Raw genomic sequence first — 17,754 nt, forward strand, 5'->3', positions numbered from 1 at the left:
GAATGGGCATTCGCTGTCATCTCCTCAGCCCTCCAGCCATTAGATAGGACATGGTACATACTCACTCTTCACTGAGAAAATGCTGTGTTTATCTGCTCCCCAAACCATTTTATCCACCTGCGCAAACACACCGAGCTGAATCTGGAGGATTACGTTGGCGTCAGATGGGTGGAAAAACCTGCTAATGACATCTCTCTTCCAAACACGATTTGGTCATAGGTTTCTTATTGAGAGTAAACCTAACATATCAGAAAGAATTGTCAATGGTTCTTTCTTTGTAAAAAAAATGCTACAATCTAGTGATTCATCTATGTTAAAAAAAAAATGCGTACCTTAAATTTTACTACATTTTTTAAATCAATTTTTTGAGATTAAAATATAGATACCATTTGAAATGTTTGATTAACATATTTAAGTAAGAGGTTAAGGTAATTACCCATTAAAGTACAAAGTTTAGCATGATGAGCCTATGCCCACCTAGAAATTTTGGGGCTTGATGAAACATCTTTGAAAAACAAAGGTAAGGCTGTGTACTTTATGACCCTCCTCAGACCTGCAGTGACGAGAGCCTCGTGTAATGGGTATTCCCTTTTTGAGTTCTACATGAATATCTTTTCCTTGGTGGAGGAAAACTTTATCCTTCTACGAACCTTTTAATCCCTTATTCGTCGTCTCCTTTTCCTCAAACCAAACGCGGCCCTAGAGCAAAAAAGATTCCGAGTCTTCATCTCGTCTAAACTCTTCTAACCTACTGTTTATACTTTTATACCCAAACACCCTTTCTTTCAGTTATGGACGCATCAAAATCTAGCAGTACCGTGCCGCCTCAATCTCCGCCTCCGCCTCAGCCTCAGCCTCCGCCTCCGTCTGGGACCTCATCGCCTCCATCTTCTCCTCTGCCTAACTCCTCACCGCCTCCCCTTCATCAGACCGACGCAGACGAAGACGACGAGAACGTCAAGCAACTCAAAGAATGCTCTGTTCTCTACTTATCTTTACAGGTAAAGCTGTTTTGTATTTTGCCCTATTCATATCAATGCTCTTTCTCTTAAAATCATAAAGGTAGAAATCGAATTCACCGCTTTGGAATTAACCCATGCCTTTTGTGTGTGTGTGTGTGTGTGTGTGTGTGCAGGAATGCCTTGTTCAGAGCAACAGGAATTGGAAATCTTGCCAATTGGGTATGACTCCTCCCACTCCCCTTTCTTCTCTTTGTTCATATCTCATACTGTATACGATTATAGGTAATTGCAACTATCACAAGAACCCATTTACACTAAAACATCCCGATTGTAAACCATTTCGGGTTCTCGAATGATCGAGTCACATCTATGTCTCGAATCTCCATTTCCAAAAACAGACAATGCAGCAACCATGTAACCAGAAAACCCAACTCTGCCCCTAATCGCAACACTTTGAGGTCATATCTCTGGACGCACAATCCGCAATATAAAAATTAATGTAAATTAATTAAAATAAACAATTCATTTGGATTTGATGGACACTATCTAACATAGACTGTAAACGATTATAGGTAATTGCTATTTGCTAGTATATGCTGACAAATTAACCTCCCCCTTCTTATGGGTTTTGAGGCGTTTATCTCTTCTTATATGTTTCCTTTTGTTTTTTTAATTGACCCAAGCGTTTAATTTCTCTATGCTTGCATTTTTATAATTTCTATGGGTTTCAGATGTCTTGTGAAATGTGAATATGTTATTCTTTTATGAGAGTTAAGATTTCCAAAAAGCTAGTCATTGCTTACTTGTTGGTTCCTTTCTCCTTGTTTGTGGGGTATATTGTTTTGGTTACTTATTGATTTCTTCTCTTTGTTTGTGTTTGTGAGATACATTGTTTTCTGGCATTCTTATGTGTCATTTTATGTTTGTTTATGAATTTAGTCCTTGGTTTTGCTGTGTTTTGAGCAGAGGTAAAGGCTTTGAAGGAATGTCATGAGAGGAAGCGCAATAACAAAGAACAGTGAGAATTGCTGAGAGTCACAAACTGCAGCAAGAATTAGCTAAAATTAGTAAGTGAGATTTGTTCATTCTCAAAGAACAGTGAGAATTGCAGAGTCACAAACTGCAGCAAGAACTTGCTAAAACTAGTAAGTGAGATAACATTTCTTCATTCTCAATTTTGGTGAATGCTAAGATCTGAAATGCTTATTGGAGAGTCAGGTAAACTACAAGTAGGTTTTGGTGTTTTGGGATTGTTTCTGGTATTTTGTAGCTGAGTTCAGTTGTTTTTCTTTTTGGGGTTTGCTTGAGCCTTATTTGTGATTTCCCTGCAGTTATTTCTCTTCTTTTTTTTTTTTTTTTTAATTTTTAAATGAGGTGTGTAAAGACCTGGTCATCTTATCATTTACAAAATAATGGAGTTCACCTTTATGAGAATTCTTTGGCTCAGTGACTGAAGGATGCACTTTTTGGTTTCTGAGGTTTGGTTTGCTTTGTGGTTGGTTCTTGTTCTCTAAATCGGTAGGTAAAAAGAATATTTGTTTTAGGGAAGGATCTGAGTTCTAATTGTTTCAACTAGATAAATCTAATTTGCTCCTTTAAATTGTTGAGAGCTGTGCACTTAAAAAAAAATATAAGTTCCAGTGCTTATCATTGAATCTAATGACAAGTATTAGGCTGATTTCTTCTCTTCCTGAACATATTAGTATTACCCTTCTAATCCATACAATTGGGTCCTATCACAGACCAGTATTGCTATGAAAGGTTAAGGAAAATCTAGTTGAGGGATGGGAGGGAATCTCATAATTATTGCAATTCAAACAGTTGGTGAGATGATATTTAATGACGAGGTTGATTATTCAAGAATAGTCAATTTGATTCTCTGTCATGTATTGCCAAGAGAGGCCGAGAAAACCTAGTCGAGGGACCATTGTTCTTGGATCCCTTTCCTATGATAGTTGAAGGTTTGACAGGAGAACCAAAACTCCTCTTTGTAAAAGAAGTGGAAAATTGATGGGGGGAGATCCATCACAGTGGCAACTGAGGTTGTTTGGAGAAGATCACTTGGGCCCTGCGCCGGGGTTGGGGAGGGGAGGGGAGGGGAGGGGAGGGGAGGGAGGGCCGGACCGCCGGATTATGTGTTTATTTTCCATGTTCAGTCAGAATATGGTATCTATAACTCATGGAACGCTTCAACAGTTTGTTGTAACAGTGATACTCCAAGTAAAGAAAAAACTTGGCTTTGTATGCTCTAATAGTATGATCAGGGGGGGAGAGGGGGGGGGGGGGGGGAAGGGATATTTCGCTTAAAGTTGGGGATTGTCTTGATATATGTTCGTGCTTTTGTTTCTGTATTCATAATATGTGTATTTGAGCATTGTTGAGTACTCTTTCATTAACTTGTGGCACTACCTCAGTGAACATCATTAAAGAGGTACAAACTGAGCATGAATTATGAGTTACTTCTGTGGCTCTTTTGATGTTTCTTTTATGGTTGAAATACATAATACCTAACTCTTTGAAGCTTTCTTCGAGATAGAGATATACTTCTGAAATAATGCCAATGTCTTGACTATGTTTGCTTTGAAAACTGAATCTGGTTCACAAAAAACTTGAAAAACATTGCCATGGAAGTTTCCAGATTATGGGTAGCATTTGAATTTACAAGGCATGATCACCATTGTTTACTCATCCATAGTGAAAACCATTGTGATTAGGGTGTTCATCTCTGGTTGATCCTTTGTTCAATGATAATCGCATCGACTATTGCATATTAAAACTGAATAAAGAATCGGTTATGAAATCAAATAAAAATCGTATCGAGTATTGCTTATCATTTCGTTGCTTTCCGACTATTGCTTATTGAAATTGAATAAAAAAAGCATTTTTCAAACCGAATAAAAAATCCGTACCGTTAGCAATCCCACTCGGTGCGATTTTGGTATTGAAAATGCATCCTTGTTCTTGGTAGAATACAATTTTCGTATTATTTCGCTTTTGTCTCACCTAACTTACATGTTTTCTCCTGTTTTATTTTAAGCTTACGCCAGAATATCTGATAATAATTTAAGGGAGGGGGGATTGCTGCCCAGCTGCGTGGCCACTGTACCAGCACGGGTTCAATGGGAGCATACATGCATCCAGCTAGGGGTTAGGATGGTCATTTCATGGTGCATTGTGTCGGTGTAGGGGACATTGCTTTGCAGCATTCTTTTTTACCATTATTTAATTGAAAGGGGGATTGTTGTCAAACTGCGTTAATGCTGTCAATTTGGAACCAAAATGGTCCATACCAAATTGAACTGAAGAAAGATCAGTATGGTTTCGATATCTAAAAAAGGAATCTTCCTCGATATGATACGGGTTGATATCTAGAAGGAATCTTCCTCCATATGATACGAATTTTTATCACCTCCAATTCGCTGTCCCCTCCAATTCCCTCCAATCCCTCACATAGGAGCAGAAGTGATCACCCTACCCCACCTTGGGCAGTGTGTTCGGGCAGTGGATAAGGTGGACCTTTCCGCTCTTATGTGAGGGATTGGAGGGAATTGGAGCGGACAGAAATTGGAGGTGATAACGATTCCATATGATACATGTTTGATATCCAAGGCAAAACCATTCGTACGAACAACACCAAATTACCTATTCGCTAATTGAAGTGCGAATACACATGTTTCAATATAAATATATATTATGTATCTCAATACGTATTATATATATAGTTCATATCTTATGTATGTATCTCACTATCAAGGATTCGGATGGTTAATTTTAATAAGTTATAGTGGGAGATAATTGCGTGAGTGGTGGTTAAATTAATAAGAATACACATGTATAATAATTATATATGACGTATCTCATATATTATATGTGTATTTTAGTAATCTGAATTTTCAAATCGAATAATAATCGCACCGACAGTTGCATATTAGAACCGAATAAAGAATTGTTTATTAAACCAAATAAAAATCGTACAGACTAGCTTATTAGAATTCGAATAAACTGGTTTTAGAAACCGAATAAAAACCGTACCGAAACCAATTCGAATCAGTGCGTTTTTGGTATTGCAAATGCATTCCTGTTCTTGGTATGAAAGGGTGTCAATCGGTTCAGTTTCGGTCATTAAGTTTGGTTTTATGTCTTGATGGTGTGACCCAAAACTGAACCGAAAATCGACTCGGTTTTGGGACTGCCAATCGAATCCAAACCTGCTTGATTCGGTTCGGTTACGGTTAAATTCGGTTTCCAAATACATTTCTAATTCGGTTTCCCAACAATCAATTGCCAACTCCTGTAACCGTTGAGCACAATCCTAGGAAGCTGATTGAGGATAAGAACAAATCTCCCTCCCTTAAATTATTATCAGATATTCTCCCATTGGCCCTGTGCTGATGCAGTGGCCACTCAGCTGGGCAGCAATCCCCCTCCCTTAAATTATTATTAGATATTCTCGCGTTCGTTATCTTTTAAACCCAAGCTTAAAATAAAACACGAGAAAACATGTAAGTTTTTTTAGGATGATCATTTCATGGGATTATTATCCTCTCCAATTCCCTATAGGTCGATAGTGCGGCAGTGCTAGTGTGGATGTCCGACATGTGGTAGCTCGGACATCCAACGATCTGAGCTCAACATAGTCAATGAGCTCGGACTGTTGGATGTCTGAGCTGCCACGTGTTGGGCATCCACACTAGCACTGCCGGGCTATAGAGAATTGGAGAGGATAATTTTCCCATTTCATGGGATCATTATCCTCTCCAATTCCCTATAGGTCAGTAGTGCGGCAATGCTAGTGTGGTTGTCCGACACGTGGTAGCTCAGATGTCTAACGATCTGAGCTCAACATAGTCAATGAGCTAGGACTGTTGGATGTCTGAGCTGCCACGTGTTGGGCATCCATACTACCACTGCCGCATTGCCGGGCTATAGGGAATTGGAGAGGATAATTTTCCCATTTCATGGTGCATTGTGTAGGTGTAGGGGACATCGCTGTGCAAAGTTGTTTTTCCCCCAAATAAACATTTAAAATTGTACCAAATTGAAATGAAGAAAGATCAGTACGATTTCGGTATCTAGAAAAGGAATCTTCCTCGATATGATATTGGTTCAGTATCCAAGGCAAAACTATTCGTACGAACAGTACCAAATTACCTATTCGCTAATTGAAGTGTGAATACACATGTTTCAATATAATTATATATTATGTATCTCAATATGTATTATATATGTATTTCATATCTTATGTATGTATCTCACTATCAGGATTCGGATGGTTAATTTTAATAAGTTATAGTGGGAGATAATTGCGTGGGTGATGGTTAAATTAATAAGAATACACATGTATAATAATTATATATGATGTATCTCATATATTATATATGTATTTTAGTTTCTGAATTTTCAAATCGAATAATAATCACACCGACAGTTACACATTAAAACCGAATAACGAATCGTTTATTTTTTGGTAGAAAGAAGATTCATTAAAGGATAGTATGTGTACAACCTAAAGCTTCAGATTCACAAAGATCATGAAGCCACGGAGTGGAATTTGGCCAATCTGTCATACACATAATAGACAGGGCCTTCCTAGCTAGGGCATCTGAAATACCGTTCATAGCCCGTGGAATACATCGAAATGAAATGAAATCAAAAGAGGAGGATAATCTCCTAATATCTGAAATAATGGTAGAAAATTCATAGAGTGGATGTTGGTTTTGGTCATGGATATAGTCGATCACCTCCTTGCAATCTGATTCCACTTGAAGATTAGCGAAACCAACAGCCACAGCTTCTATAAGAGCACATCGAATTACAATAGCTTCACCTCGAACTGCCAATTTAAAGTGGTGTGGAATTGAGATTGCCTTCACCTGATAGCTCCTATGATCTCTGAAAATGAAACCTAGACCCCCCTTTGAACTTCTATTTCTCAATGTTGCATCACAATTTACCTTACGATAACCCACCGGTGGAGATATCCAATTGATAGTAGCAGCAGACGCACAATAAGATGTAAATGTTGTTGCATGGCCACTAGCAGAAGTAGCATGGAACTCAAGAAAAGCTCGCTCGGCCACAGTGATTATCTCTTGTGGTGTCCAATTTTTAGTGTTGAACACATAATCATTCCTTGCTCTCCAAAGATACCAGCACAAGAAAGAAGCGTGTGATAGAGATTCACGAGCAACTTTCTTATTTTGGCGATATAAGGAATCCCAACTATTCAACCAATCTGAGAACTTGGGTACCTGATTTGTTGGAGGTTTATATGATAAGGAACTATCAAGCCAAACCGCCTTGGCAAATGGACACTCAAGGAGCAAGTGATCTGCTGTCTCTCTGTTTGCACCACAACGACGACACGATGGATCGATAGGCACTTGCCGTGAGAGGAGACCATCACCCGTTGCAACGCCTTCCGCACATACTCTCCAACAAAAAGATTTAATTTTTGGGAGAGTTTGGAGTGACCATATGCGTTTCCACACCAACTCAGGTACCAACTCCCATTGATGTACACGAGAGGAAGAAAGACCCGTGGCAGCACGCTCAAGATTTAGATTCGATAAGAGATTGTATGCTGATTTTACAGTAAACACCCCCATCTTAGATGCACCCCATATTTGCTAATCCTCACTAGGGTATAGGCTCATATTTATTTTGAGAATTACATCCATATCCTCTGGATGGAAATACTGTTGGAGCAAATCAACCTTCCACGATCTGTTGACAGGGTCAATAATATCGGAAACAAAATGCAAAGGGCAAGATGCTGGTTTCGGGTGTTTCACCTTGAAATGAGGTTGGGTTGGCACCCAACTATCACACCAAATATTCACTAGTGAATAAAGAATCGTTTATGAAACCAAATAAAAAGCGTACAGACTACCTTATTAAAATTCGAATAAACTGGTTTTAGAAACCAAATAAAAACCGTACCAAAACCAATTCGACTCAGTGCGATTTTGGTGTTGCAAATGCATTCCTATTCTTGGTATGATACGGTTTTGGTATCTCCTTTTTGTCCCTTGCACTGAATTGAAACCGAATTGAATAATAGAATCCCAATTGACACCCTTAGGCTGCGTGGTGCTGTGGTCTCTGCACCAGTACAGGTACCAAGGGAGCACATGTGGCGTATCTGATAGGGGTGGGATTTTTCATTTTAGGAGGGGTGTGGTGGTCATTTTGACCTTCATGTGTGTGGGCACACATGTTGGGTAGCCCGCCAGCCTTTTTTCCCCCTAATTTAATTTATAGAAAAAAGAATGTTGCCTGATCGCCTAGTGCCTGTGCCTAAACACTTCCTCCTTGAAATGACCACTCACCCCCAATAGAATAAAAAAAATCCCCTTGATTGATGAACCTGTGCATCCCCTCATTGACCCCTACGTTGGTGCAAAAACCACATAACCAGAATACCAGACATCTTTCTTCCATTAATTTATGTATACATGATGGTAAGGGTTTTAAAAGCCAGAATCGGGTCCAGCCAATTCCGATCCTGGCTGGAATAGGTACAAAAGTTGCCAGAAACGGAAGCTGTCGAGATTGGCCAGAAAAGGGTGGAAACCTAGAAAATCTGTATGGAGAGGCTAATTCGAAGTAGCTTGAATCAGGATCAGACTCGGCCGATTCTAATTCGGACCAGGTGACATCGATCGATTTGAAGTGGCCTTATCGAAGTGATTTGAATCAGGATCGGGTTAGACCGATTTCGATTCAAATTGACCTTCATCCGATCCGACACTTTTTTTTTTTTTTTTTAAACCTGATGGATTTAAAAACTAAAAACCTGATGGATGATGAATGATGGATGGGAATAATGGCGTGTAAAGATCCGACACTTTTTTTTTTTAAAACCCTGATGGATTTAAAAAAACCAAACCCTGATGGATGATGAATGATGGATGGGACTAATGGCGTGTAAAACACTATAGCGTAAAGGAGTGGAGAGCACGAACAGGATATATATACGCGTATATATGAAGTGTACGAACTCGTCATCAATCTCATTTCTGAAACCTACAGAAGGAAAATTAAGCACGAAGAAAGAAAGGAAGAGAAGAAGAAGAAGAAGAAGAGAGGAAGAAGAAGGGAAGAGAAGAAAAGAAAGATTGAGAAGAGTGGACATGGAGCATCTACCATCACACGTCGATATACTGCCCAAGAGAATAATATTGGTGAGGCATGGAGAGAGCCAAGGCAACCTAGACGACACTGCCTACACCACCACCCCAGACAATCAGATCCCTCTCACCTCTCACGGCATCGACCAAGCCCGCTTCGCCGGCCAACGTATCCGCCACCTGCTCTCCGACGACGGCCTCTCCCACAACTGGAAGGTTTACTTCTACGTATCACCCTACCGCCGTACTCGATCCACCCTTAGAGAGATCGGTAGGTCTTTTCCCAGGAACCGAATCCTCGGGGTCAGGGAGGAATGCAGGATCAGGGAACAAGATTTCGGCAATTTCCAGGTGGAGGAGCGGATGAAGGCCATAAAGCTAGCCCGTGAGCGATTCGGCCGCTTCTTCTTCCGATTCCCTGATGGCGAGTCCGCCGCCGATGTCTTCGACCGCCTTTCCAGTATGTCAACTACTCAAACCATCTTCTTCTTCTTCTTCCTCTTCCCCTCTCGTTTTCTCTTAATTTCTGAGATTTGTACTTCCGCAGGTTTCATGGAGTCGCTGTGGAGGGACATAGACATGAAGAGGCTTGATCACCATCACAAACGTGGTGATGAGACAAACCTCATCATCGTGTCGCACGGGCTGACCATGCGAGTGTTCCTGATGAAATGGTTCAAGTGGACGGTGGAGCAATTCGAGCACCTCAACAATCCGGGCAACTGTGAATTCCTGGTCATTCAATTGGGTTCAGGTGGAGATTACAGCCTTGCCATCCATCATTCCGAGGAGGAGCTCCTCCACTTGGGACTTTCCCCCGAGATGATCGCCGACCAGAGATGGCGCGCCAGCGCCACTAAGGGGGACTGGAACGAGAAACACTCTTGGTACCTCGATGGCTTCTTTGATCATCTACCTTCTTCCGATTCCTCCTCTTCCGACTCCGACGACAATAATAATAACAACAATGTTCATCACGACCACCAGGGGGAAAAGGAAAACAACGCCCCTGTCAAATGCTAAATAACCATTATTTCTTATTCTTTTGTTACATTGTTAATGACAAAGAAGCATATTTCAGCTAGGTTTGATTGAGTTAGAAGAATCTACACAGAATAATACCAATATTCATTTTTTTTTACCACCATTTCCATCACTTCTTTTAGTCATTAATTTGTACAAAGTCAATGAACTAGCCTCTGTTGTAGCAAAATCAACAAAAGTCTTTAAAATAATAAAAAAAGTTTCTAAAATAGTATTGATGTGCATATTTATCTATCGCCAATGAACATGCCTCGCGTGACATGACATCTCTGACTAAGCACGCAAACAATTAACCATGTGATCAATAAGAATTCTCCACAAACGGAAGTAAATCTATCCGATATCAACCACAATTACCAAACAAGCACAAATCTGTGAAAATCTCTGCCTTTTCTCCCCAATTCTAATTTATAGAATTCCATTCGATTTCAATCCGACTCTGATCTAATTCGAATTGAAATTGATGGAGGCTGATTCCATGTCTTTAAACTTTGGACTCATTACATTTGCATCCTTGAAACAGATTCTTTCATTTTCCTTAGTTGGGTTTAAGTTGTACGCTGCACCAGAATGAATGCTATATAAACCCAGGTGCAGAAAGAGAAGATGCAAGGCCGTGGTGGCCAACGAGACTTTCGGTAACCGAAATTCAGCAACATAAGGTCAAGTAGAGCAGAAGAAGAAGAAGACAGGTCAAGTGGAGTATCCAGATGGGAATCGACTACAAAAGGGGGCAAGAAAACAGTGTCGATGATGCATTCTAAAGAACTAGTGGCATTGCCCAATTTATTCATACCTCATTCTGAAGCATGGTGCTCAATCCCATTATGAACTAAACTCACCTCTCACCTTCAGGTGATTCATTGTTAGTAAACTTGATAACAGTTGAACCTCATGAGAACAGAAAGAAAAGAAAACAAGTTAAAATCATGATCCTTTTAAAACATTCAATGTGAATAAAATAACTAGAGTAATAACTATGTTTAGACAGATACTATTATTCTTGATTTAAGAAAAACCATCACAATAATCTTCATTCTGATGATGCTGGAACAAACTTGACTGAGATGCTGTTAACACAATGACGTTCGTCAGTTGGTGTAGGGAAACCCTCGCCTTTAAATACATGACCAAGGTGCCCACCACAAGCTGCACATGTAATTTCAATTCTCCTCCCATCTGGGTCAGCCTGAAAACATGTAACCACATATCACATTATATGTGAAGTAGTTGTTTTTTAAGGCTGTGTTTGGTCTGCATTCCTGGAAAAGATTCTGGGTCTAGAACGGATTTTAAAACCCAAATCTTCTCTATTTTCTCAAGTCAGAATGCATTCTAAACCCAAAATCTATTCCGAGAATGCATACTATACACAGCCTAAGGTACTGAAGGGGATTTTGGGGTGGGGGGGGGGTGGGGGTGGGTGGGCGGGGAGAACCAATAAAATAGAAGAGCAAAGCTTACTGTACGATTTATGGCTCCAGGAAGACCCTCAAAGAAAGCCGGCCAGCCACAGCCAGAATCAAATTTTGTAGTGGATCTATAGAGGGGTGTCCCACAACCTGCGCAGTTATAGATCCCTTCACCAAAAAACTTGTCATATTCCCCAGTGCCTGGGAACCTGCATATCATCAAACTATTAGTATAGTTACAAGCACCAAACCACACTAAAGCCACAGATGAATTTGTCATGTCCGCCATAAATGAGCTGCATATTCTGTGAATCTTTATTAGCTATGTAGATTGTGATATCTGTAACAAGAACTCACTATTAAGTGAGATTGAATGACTTGGTTGATCAGTGAACCATTGGTTGATTAGTGAACCAGAGATAACTTGGTTTGAGCTCTTAACCATATGCACATGGGTACATACTTATGGCCTTATTTTGTGGAACTGCTTGGGGACATACAACTAAATGGCCTCAGTTCAAGTTACGAAGCATATCAACTAGTATTATCTGGAAACCACATTATGGAAGGGACTGTTGTAACACCCTAAATATGACAAATACGCAAGGATCCTAAAACAATGTGATAGTGGCTGCTAAATCAGGCAATCGTGGTACCCAAGAGGGGGGGGGGGGGATGTTGAGGAATCATTGCAATGGTCAAAAAGGTTCATATATTCTGTTCCCCTTAGAGGGCGGGCCTCGGCGCAACAGTAAAGTTGCACATTGCGACCTAGTGGGCGTGGGTTGAATTGGGAAACAGCCTCCCCATGAAGCGGGAGTAAGGCTGCGTACATATCTGCCCCTCTCTCGAACCCGCAGTGGCAAGAGCCTCGTGCACTGGGTATCCTTCTATTTCTTTTCCCATTACCTACCCTAACATGGACCCATCTCTTTACAGTTACCTTTTTGACAACGATACAATTATAATAACATTTTGTATGATGAATTTTACCTAAAAGAAATGAGAGCAGCGAGAAGGAAAACACAAAGGCATGAAGAGAGAAATAAGATAATTTAGAATAACTCAAATCTGCTGCAACACAGAACACTGAGACACAAGTCCACAGTGTGTGTCTGGAAGATGCAATATAAAGGGATTTGCTGATGTTGATCATGTTGGTAAATGAAATAATCCTTCAATTAGTTCAACAACAACAAAAACAAACTCCGCCTAACCAACTTAATGGTTAGTACCACTTTGCACATTCAATCAGTTCAATGGATAATAGATAATTTCCATCTGAGGTCAGGGCACCTACAACATAAACTTTCACTTTAATGCATGAGTCGATTATTTTTTCTCCAGTACTGCTGTTAAGCATGGAAGAATGACACCTTTATTGGAGTAATACTACTACAATAAGTCAAATACATACATGCAGAAACCTGGCTTCAGCAGATCCCACATCCATACTCAGATGCAGACCACTGCACAGTTTGGTTTGAGTGTACAATATAAATAGGGTTAGGAAAGACCAACTTCAACCTCAAAATACTGCTTAATGTTTGGCTCAGTTTGGGTAGGGTTGGCAGTTTGGTTTAGGTGGTTTCCCCCACTATTTCAACACCAAGAAGAGGGTAAAACTGCTAGAGAAGTAGCACATGACATTCTTGATAGCCATAATAATAGTTCATAGGGCAGAGACGACCGTTACTTTGGGCATCTCTAAAGAGTTCATTGTCGGTGATTGGCCCACTATGGTTAGTACCACTCTGCACCTTCACCACCCGAGGAGGAAACTGGTAGGGGAGCTCTTACTGGTTGTAAATTGTGGAATTAGGAACACAAGGAATACTGAGTTTTATGGGATCTCAATTCGCCTCAGTAGCAGATAACAACCTTGATAACCATATAGTAGCTCGCAGGGTTGCTGCTTTCTGGGGTGTCTTTAAATAGTTCATTGTAGGTGATTGGCCCATTATGGTAGTACTCAGTGGTCAGTACCACTCTTCATCACCTCCACAGATTGTCACTATGGACAATATGAGAATCCTGGAGGGATTGAAAGAATGCTCATAGATAGTCTGGTCCAGTACTGCTGCCTTTCTAGGCTGATCATTGTTGGTCAATTTGTGCCAAATGCCTGGCTGTCCAACTGGGACTTAGAATCATTGAGGAGATCAAGAGTAGTGTTGAGGGTGAATCCACTACTAGATAGTTGATATCATCCTTGAAAAATATCTAATTAAAATTGCTACAAAGTTCTCCCAACTCTTTAGTTGATGGTTAAACAAAGAAACTCATAGCCAAGAAAGTAGTGGCTTTGAACCGTGTGTTCGGGTTCTCTTGTCCATTCTAATAAAATCATTTCATACTGATCAAAAGAAGAGGTTGATTAAGAGTTATCAGATTTGGGAAGCCCCAAGTAGATAATGAACTGGACTGACTCAAGTTGCAAGAGATTTGGTATTGGACCCACCTGATTGCGACCTTTTATGGAGTCCTTGGATCATTCAAATATGCTTTTCTGCTATTCAGGTACCAAGGACATTAGCATCTTGCTTTTCGATTTCTTTCTTTTAAACCCAGCCTTTAGTCTATCCAAGCAACTTGATATTCAAAACCTTTCTTCTGATATGTCTAATTTATTTTAACTTTATTCCAGTTTTGAGTAATCTATTGATAATAAAATTGGAGTAACAAAAAACAAAAAAAAAAGAAGAAGAACATCTGATTGAAGACCAAAACTATTTTCCCTAGTCATCAATTGTGATTTCCTTGTTCCACAGTCCCATAATTTCTAGCATTCAGCACCTCCCCATTGACTGACTCAAATATGCCAAGGAACCATCAATCTTGAAAAAATATTTACTTTGGGACACGTAATCCACAACTATAAATCTTATGGTCCACAAACTTAGGTTCTCTGTACACATCCACATGCCCAAGATTTTTGGGAGCCATATAGAGTCTTCAAACACAATAGTGCCAATCAATTAAGTGAAGGGCCTGGCAATGCTCACACCCTGCCCCTGTCCCTGTCCCAGTCCCAGTCCCAGTCCCAGATAATTATATCTTCTATTCCTAGATGCTTTAATTATGCTTTGCTAGCTCATTAACATGTCTCTCAAGTACTAATCCCTGTATCGCACTCCCTTGGAATTTTCACATTAACATGAGACTGGACCACCTTCAGCATTACTAACACATAAGCTTTTCCAAACTTTCTGCCAGTGTGCCACTTGCACCATTTCAATATCCTTGTGAAATCATGCATACAAACACAAGGATGGTCTTGAGAAATTAAGGTCATCCCTATGGAGGATTATATGAAAATTCAAATATATATTTAGTTTACAAATGGCACTTAATGATCAAAGTCTGTGCATGCCACTCTTTTTATGCAGATCAATCACATCACTAAAAAATTTAGGGATGTGGAGGTTTGGGTACTTGTCTTATAGCAACCATCCAAAATGTAGAAAATCAAGTTTACAAATCACCATGGTTGCTCCTGTACTAAGGTTTGGACAGGTTTCACTATAGAGCTTAATGTTTCGTCTTCTTTGGTTTTACCAATCCAATCAGAGAAATGAGAAAATCACATAATTAGGACCCACAGAGACAAATCACCAGGGAATGAGAGATCAACTGAAATTCAAATAGATTTTTGCAATTGGCGACTTAAAAAGATCCGAAATGCAGCATTCAGCAAATGGGTACCTAAACACGAACCGCGAAAGTAATCCATGAACACAGGAAGATCAAATTGAAAAAATCAAAGCTCAAATTGCGAGTCTTACTCGGTTCCTTTCTGGCGCAGAATACGGAATTGCTCCGGGGAGAGAATAGCCTGCCATTCTTCCTCCGATTTCTGAACAGAGCCAGTGGCAGCCATGGCCACTACTCCACCTCTAAAGCTCCTCCTGCTCCGATAAAAGCACGCAGGAAACCCAGTGGCGGAACTGGTCAGGGATTTGGGTGTTAAAGGAGATTCGTGGTATTGGGTTTTGCAGAGAAGATGGAACGTAGATTTTCCAGAAGAATCAATGTGACCAAGGAATCGGGATACAGGGGCTTTAGGATTGATAATTAGGATCCTCGGTGACGAAAAGGCTGTGATTTTGAGGAGTTGGACACCCATCTCATCCGTTGTCGCAACTTGCCAATTCTGTAACTCAAAATCTGCTTCGGAAGTTGTGGCCACATGTGGAACGCTTGAACCTCAAAAATCCATCACTCGCTTGGGATTCCATTAAAGTTTGAAAAACCAGGAACCGACTCGGCTACTCGGCTGGATTGTCGAATTGAATCAAACTTTAAAGACCGATTCAGGTTGACTCTGATACGGCCCAAAAGTAAGGATGTCAACGGATATTTGAAAATCCGTTTTTGATCTATGTTTGAATCTGTCTAGAATTTGGTCAAAAAACTAATCCAATACGAATATGATAATCTCCCTATTTGACGACAGTAATAAAATGTCTGAAATATATCTTTGTGTCCGTCTATCCGATTAAGATTAAAAAAAATAAAAAATTTATATATTAAGATAATGATTCTTTTTCTAAATTTTCTATTGATTTATATATTATTTTATGCATTATGATACATAGAATCACATATTTAATATAAGATAAAATAAAAAATAGAAAACTTATGAAAATCAAAGAATAGAAAGAATAGAAAAAAGGATAGTTGTTGAACTCTCAAGTCTCAACCCTAACCCTCATCAACAAAACCGTTAAGATGTTAATAGATAGGACATTATCCGAATTTAATTGAAAACTAATTGGATATTATTTGAATCTATCCGAATATAATCGAATACAAATATGATAATGCCACTATCAAATCAAATTCGATCCGTTTACATCCTTACCCAAAGGCATTTTTGTACCATAGTTGGTTCGATAAATACGGTTTCTAAGGATTAAAGTGATAAAGATTTCAAAAATTGGATTACAATGGTAAGTTAATTAGGAATGGATTAACTAAAGCATCTAATGTTTATGTTTAAAAGATTGCCGATCAAATGACCAAATCATGTTTTAAATGGGAGAATCTCTCGTGTTCGAACACCTTCCCCGGGTCATGTTTATAATAAAAAGTTTTATTTAAATTTCTAATTGTATCTAAATTATTCATTTTTCAAAAAGAATATCATTGATTTTTAAAATCGATTCAGTAAAGAAATCTCTGTTGGGGGTGTTGGGACTGTTGGGGAGTGTGGTCCTTACGCAAACGTGGGATCAATGGGAGCGCACCAAGGAATCAACAGGGAGAGCATTTCTGCTGTTCACTGGGTGAAGCAGTCATTTTACTCCCCTTTTGTGTCTGGGTGGAGAAGCCACACTCTCCCACAGGCCATTGCTTGGACCAAATTTTAGGAGCAACATGGTGGTTGTTAGAAAACCAAATCATCTTCATCAATTGATGAGTTAAATCTCTTTTCTCTGCATCATATGACGAACTAAATCTCACTTCTCCTTCATATTCCTTTTCTTCCATTTCATGAAGTTCTCCCCCTTCTTTTTTTTAAAGGTTTCTTCCCCTTCTTTTTTTTCAAGGTTTCTTGTTAAGAGAGTTTTTCTCCACCCATGGTGAAGGAAATCAAAGGTCTGAATTATACCCCTTATTATATGAAGTATTTCGAATTTGAAGAGTAAATGATAAAAAATACACAAAGACTACTTTCTCTGCAATTAAATAGGAGATTTACCTGTCTAATATGATCAAAATTGGGTATGATGTGCATTTTTCATGGGGCAAATTGGGTTTGAATTGAGTGATGTCTTAAACAGGGTGGGTACAATTTAAACCCCACCCTCCCCTGCCACTTTGCCATCCCTATCTGCAATTCTGTGATTATATTTCATCTCAAAAGAAGGTGAACCAGTGCACGATCCCACCACTATGGGGTCTGGGGAGGGTCATAAAGGACACAACCTTATCCCTGCTTTCATAGAGAGGCTGTTTCCAGACTTGAACCTGAGACCACTTGGTCACAATGGAGTAACCTTACTGTTGCACCAAGGCCCGCCGTCAATTATGTTTCAGCTCAATTACGCTAATTTTCAAATTTCCACTAGAAAGAGATCTCAACCATAAATCTACCAACATGAAGATCTATGGTCAGCACAGAGAGTTTATCACGATGGTGGAACCAGGTGACACTGACTCACTGGTCAAAACCATGGAAAGTCTCCCAAACTGCAAACA

At 39.7% G+C, this 17,754-nt stretch overlaps 4 protein-coding genes across 5 annotated transcripts; 2 read left to right on the forward strand and 2 right to left on the reverse strand.

Moving 5' to 3' along the window:
- Positions 1-791: 791 nt before the first annotated feature.
- On the forward strand, positions 792-2,627 carry LOC122659470 (WAS/WASL-interacting protein family member 3). Its single transcript, XM_043854578.1, has 4 exons — positions 792-1,001; positions 1,136-1,181; positions 1,929-2,028; positions 2,106-2,627. Exons 1-3 carry the CDS (start codon positions 792-794, stop codon positions 1,982-1,984), a joined length of 312 nt encoding a protein of 103 aa, XP_043710513.1. The 3' UTR covers positions 1,985-2,028; positions 2,106-2,627.
- Positions 2,628-6,445: 3,818 nt separating this feature from the next.
- Positions 6,446-7,570, reverse strand: LOC122659471. Its single transcript, XM_043854579.1, has one exon. The coding sequence runs from the start codon at positions 7,568-7,570 to the stop codon at positions 6,446-6,448; it is 1,125 nt and encodes a 374-aa protein (XP_043710514.1).
- A 1,472-nt stretch (positions 7,571-9,042) lies between these two features.
- Positions 9,043-10,117, forward strand: LOC122659472 (phosphoglycerate mutase-like protein AT74). Its single transcript, XM_043854580.1, has 2 exons — positions 9,043-9,554; positions 9,642-10,117. Exons 1-2 carry the CDS (start codon positions 9,098-9,100, stop codon positions 10,115-10,117), a joined length of 933 nt encoding a protein of 310 aa, XP_043710515.1. The 5' UTR covers positions 9,043-9,097.
- A 930-nt stretch (positions 10,118-11,047) lies between these two features.
- Positions 11,048-15,764, reverse strand: LOC122659462 (peptide methionine sulfoxide reductase B5-like). 2 transcript variants are annotated; one of them, XM_043854569.1, is made up of 3 exons: positions 15,336-15,764; positions 11,577-11,759; positions 11,048-11,327 (listed from the first exon to the last, which is right to left on the reverse strand). In XM_043854569.1, the coding sequence occupies exons 1-3, from the start codon at positions 15,674-15,676 to the stop codon at positions 11,147-11,149; spliced, it is 705 nt and encodes a 234-aa protein (XP_043710504.1). In that variant the 5' UTR covers positions 15,677-15,764; the 3' UTR covers positions 11,048-11,146. The 2 variants fall into 2 exon arrangements, with proteins under 2 accessions (XP_043710504.1, XP_043710505.1); XM_043854570.1 differs by having other exon boundaries at positions 11,603-11,759; positions 15,336-15,756.
- Positions 15,765-17,754: the final 1,990 nt, after the last annotated feature.

This window comes from Telopea speciosissima, chromosome 4 (assembly GCF_018873765.1).
Source record: "Telopea speciosissima isolate NSW1024214 ecotype Mountain lineage chromosome 4, Tspe_v1, whole genome shotgun sequence".
NCBI lineage: Eukaryota > Viridiplantae > Streptophyta > Magnoliopsida > Proteales > Proteaceae > Telopea > Telopea speciosissima.

Coding starts and splice junctions, on each gene's coding strand:
- LOC122659471 (XM_043854579.1), bottom strand. CDS start 7,570: ATGGGGGTGTTTACTGTAAAATCAGCATACAATCTCTTATCGAATCTA.
- LOC122659462 (XM_043854569.1), bottom strand. CDS start 15,676: ATGGGTGTCCAACTCCTCAAAATCACAGCCTTTTCGTCACCGAGGATC. Junction 11,760..15,335: donor CTGCGCCAGAAAGGAACCGA/GTAAGACTCGCA, acceptor GATGATATGCAG/GTTCCCAGGCACTGGGGAAT. Junction 11,328..11,576: donor TTTGCTCTTCTATTTTATTG/GTTCTCCCCGCC, acceptor ACATGTTTTCAG/GCTGACCCAGATGGGAGGAG.
- LOC122659470 (XM_043854578.1), top strand. CDS start 792: ATGGACGCATCAAAATCTAGCAGTACCGTGCCGCCTCAATCTCCGCCT. Junction 1,002..1,135: donor TTCTCTACTTATCTTTACAG/GTAAAGCTGTTT, acceptor GTGTGTGTGCAG/GAATGCCTTGTTCAGAGCAA. Junction 1,182..1,928: donor TTGGAAATCTTGCCAATTGG/GTATGACTCCTC, acceptor TGTTTTGAGCAG/AGGTAAAGGCTTTGAAGGAA.
- LOC122659472 (XM_043854580.1), top strand. CDS start 9,098: ATGGAGCATCTACCATCACACGTCGATATACTGCCCAAGAGAATAATA. Junction 9,555..9,641: donor TGTCTTCGACCGCCTTTCCA/GTATGTCAACTA, acceptor GTACTTCCGCAG/GTTTCATGGAGTCGCTGTGG.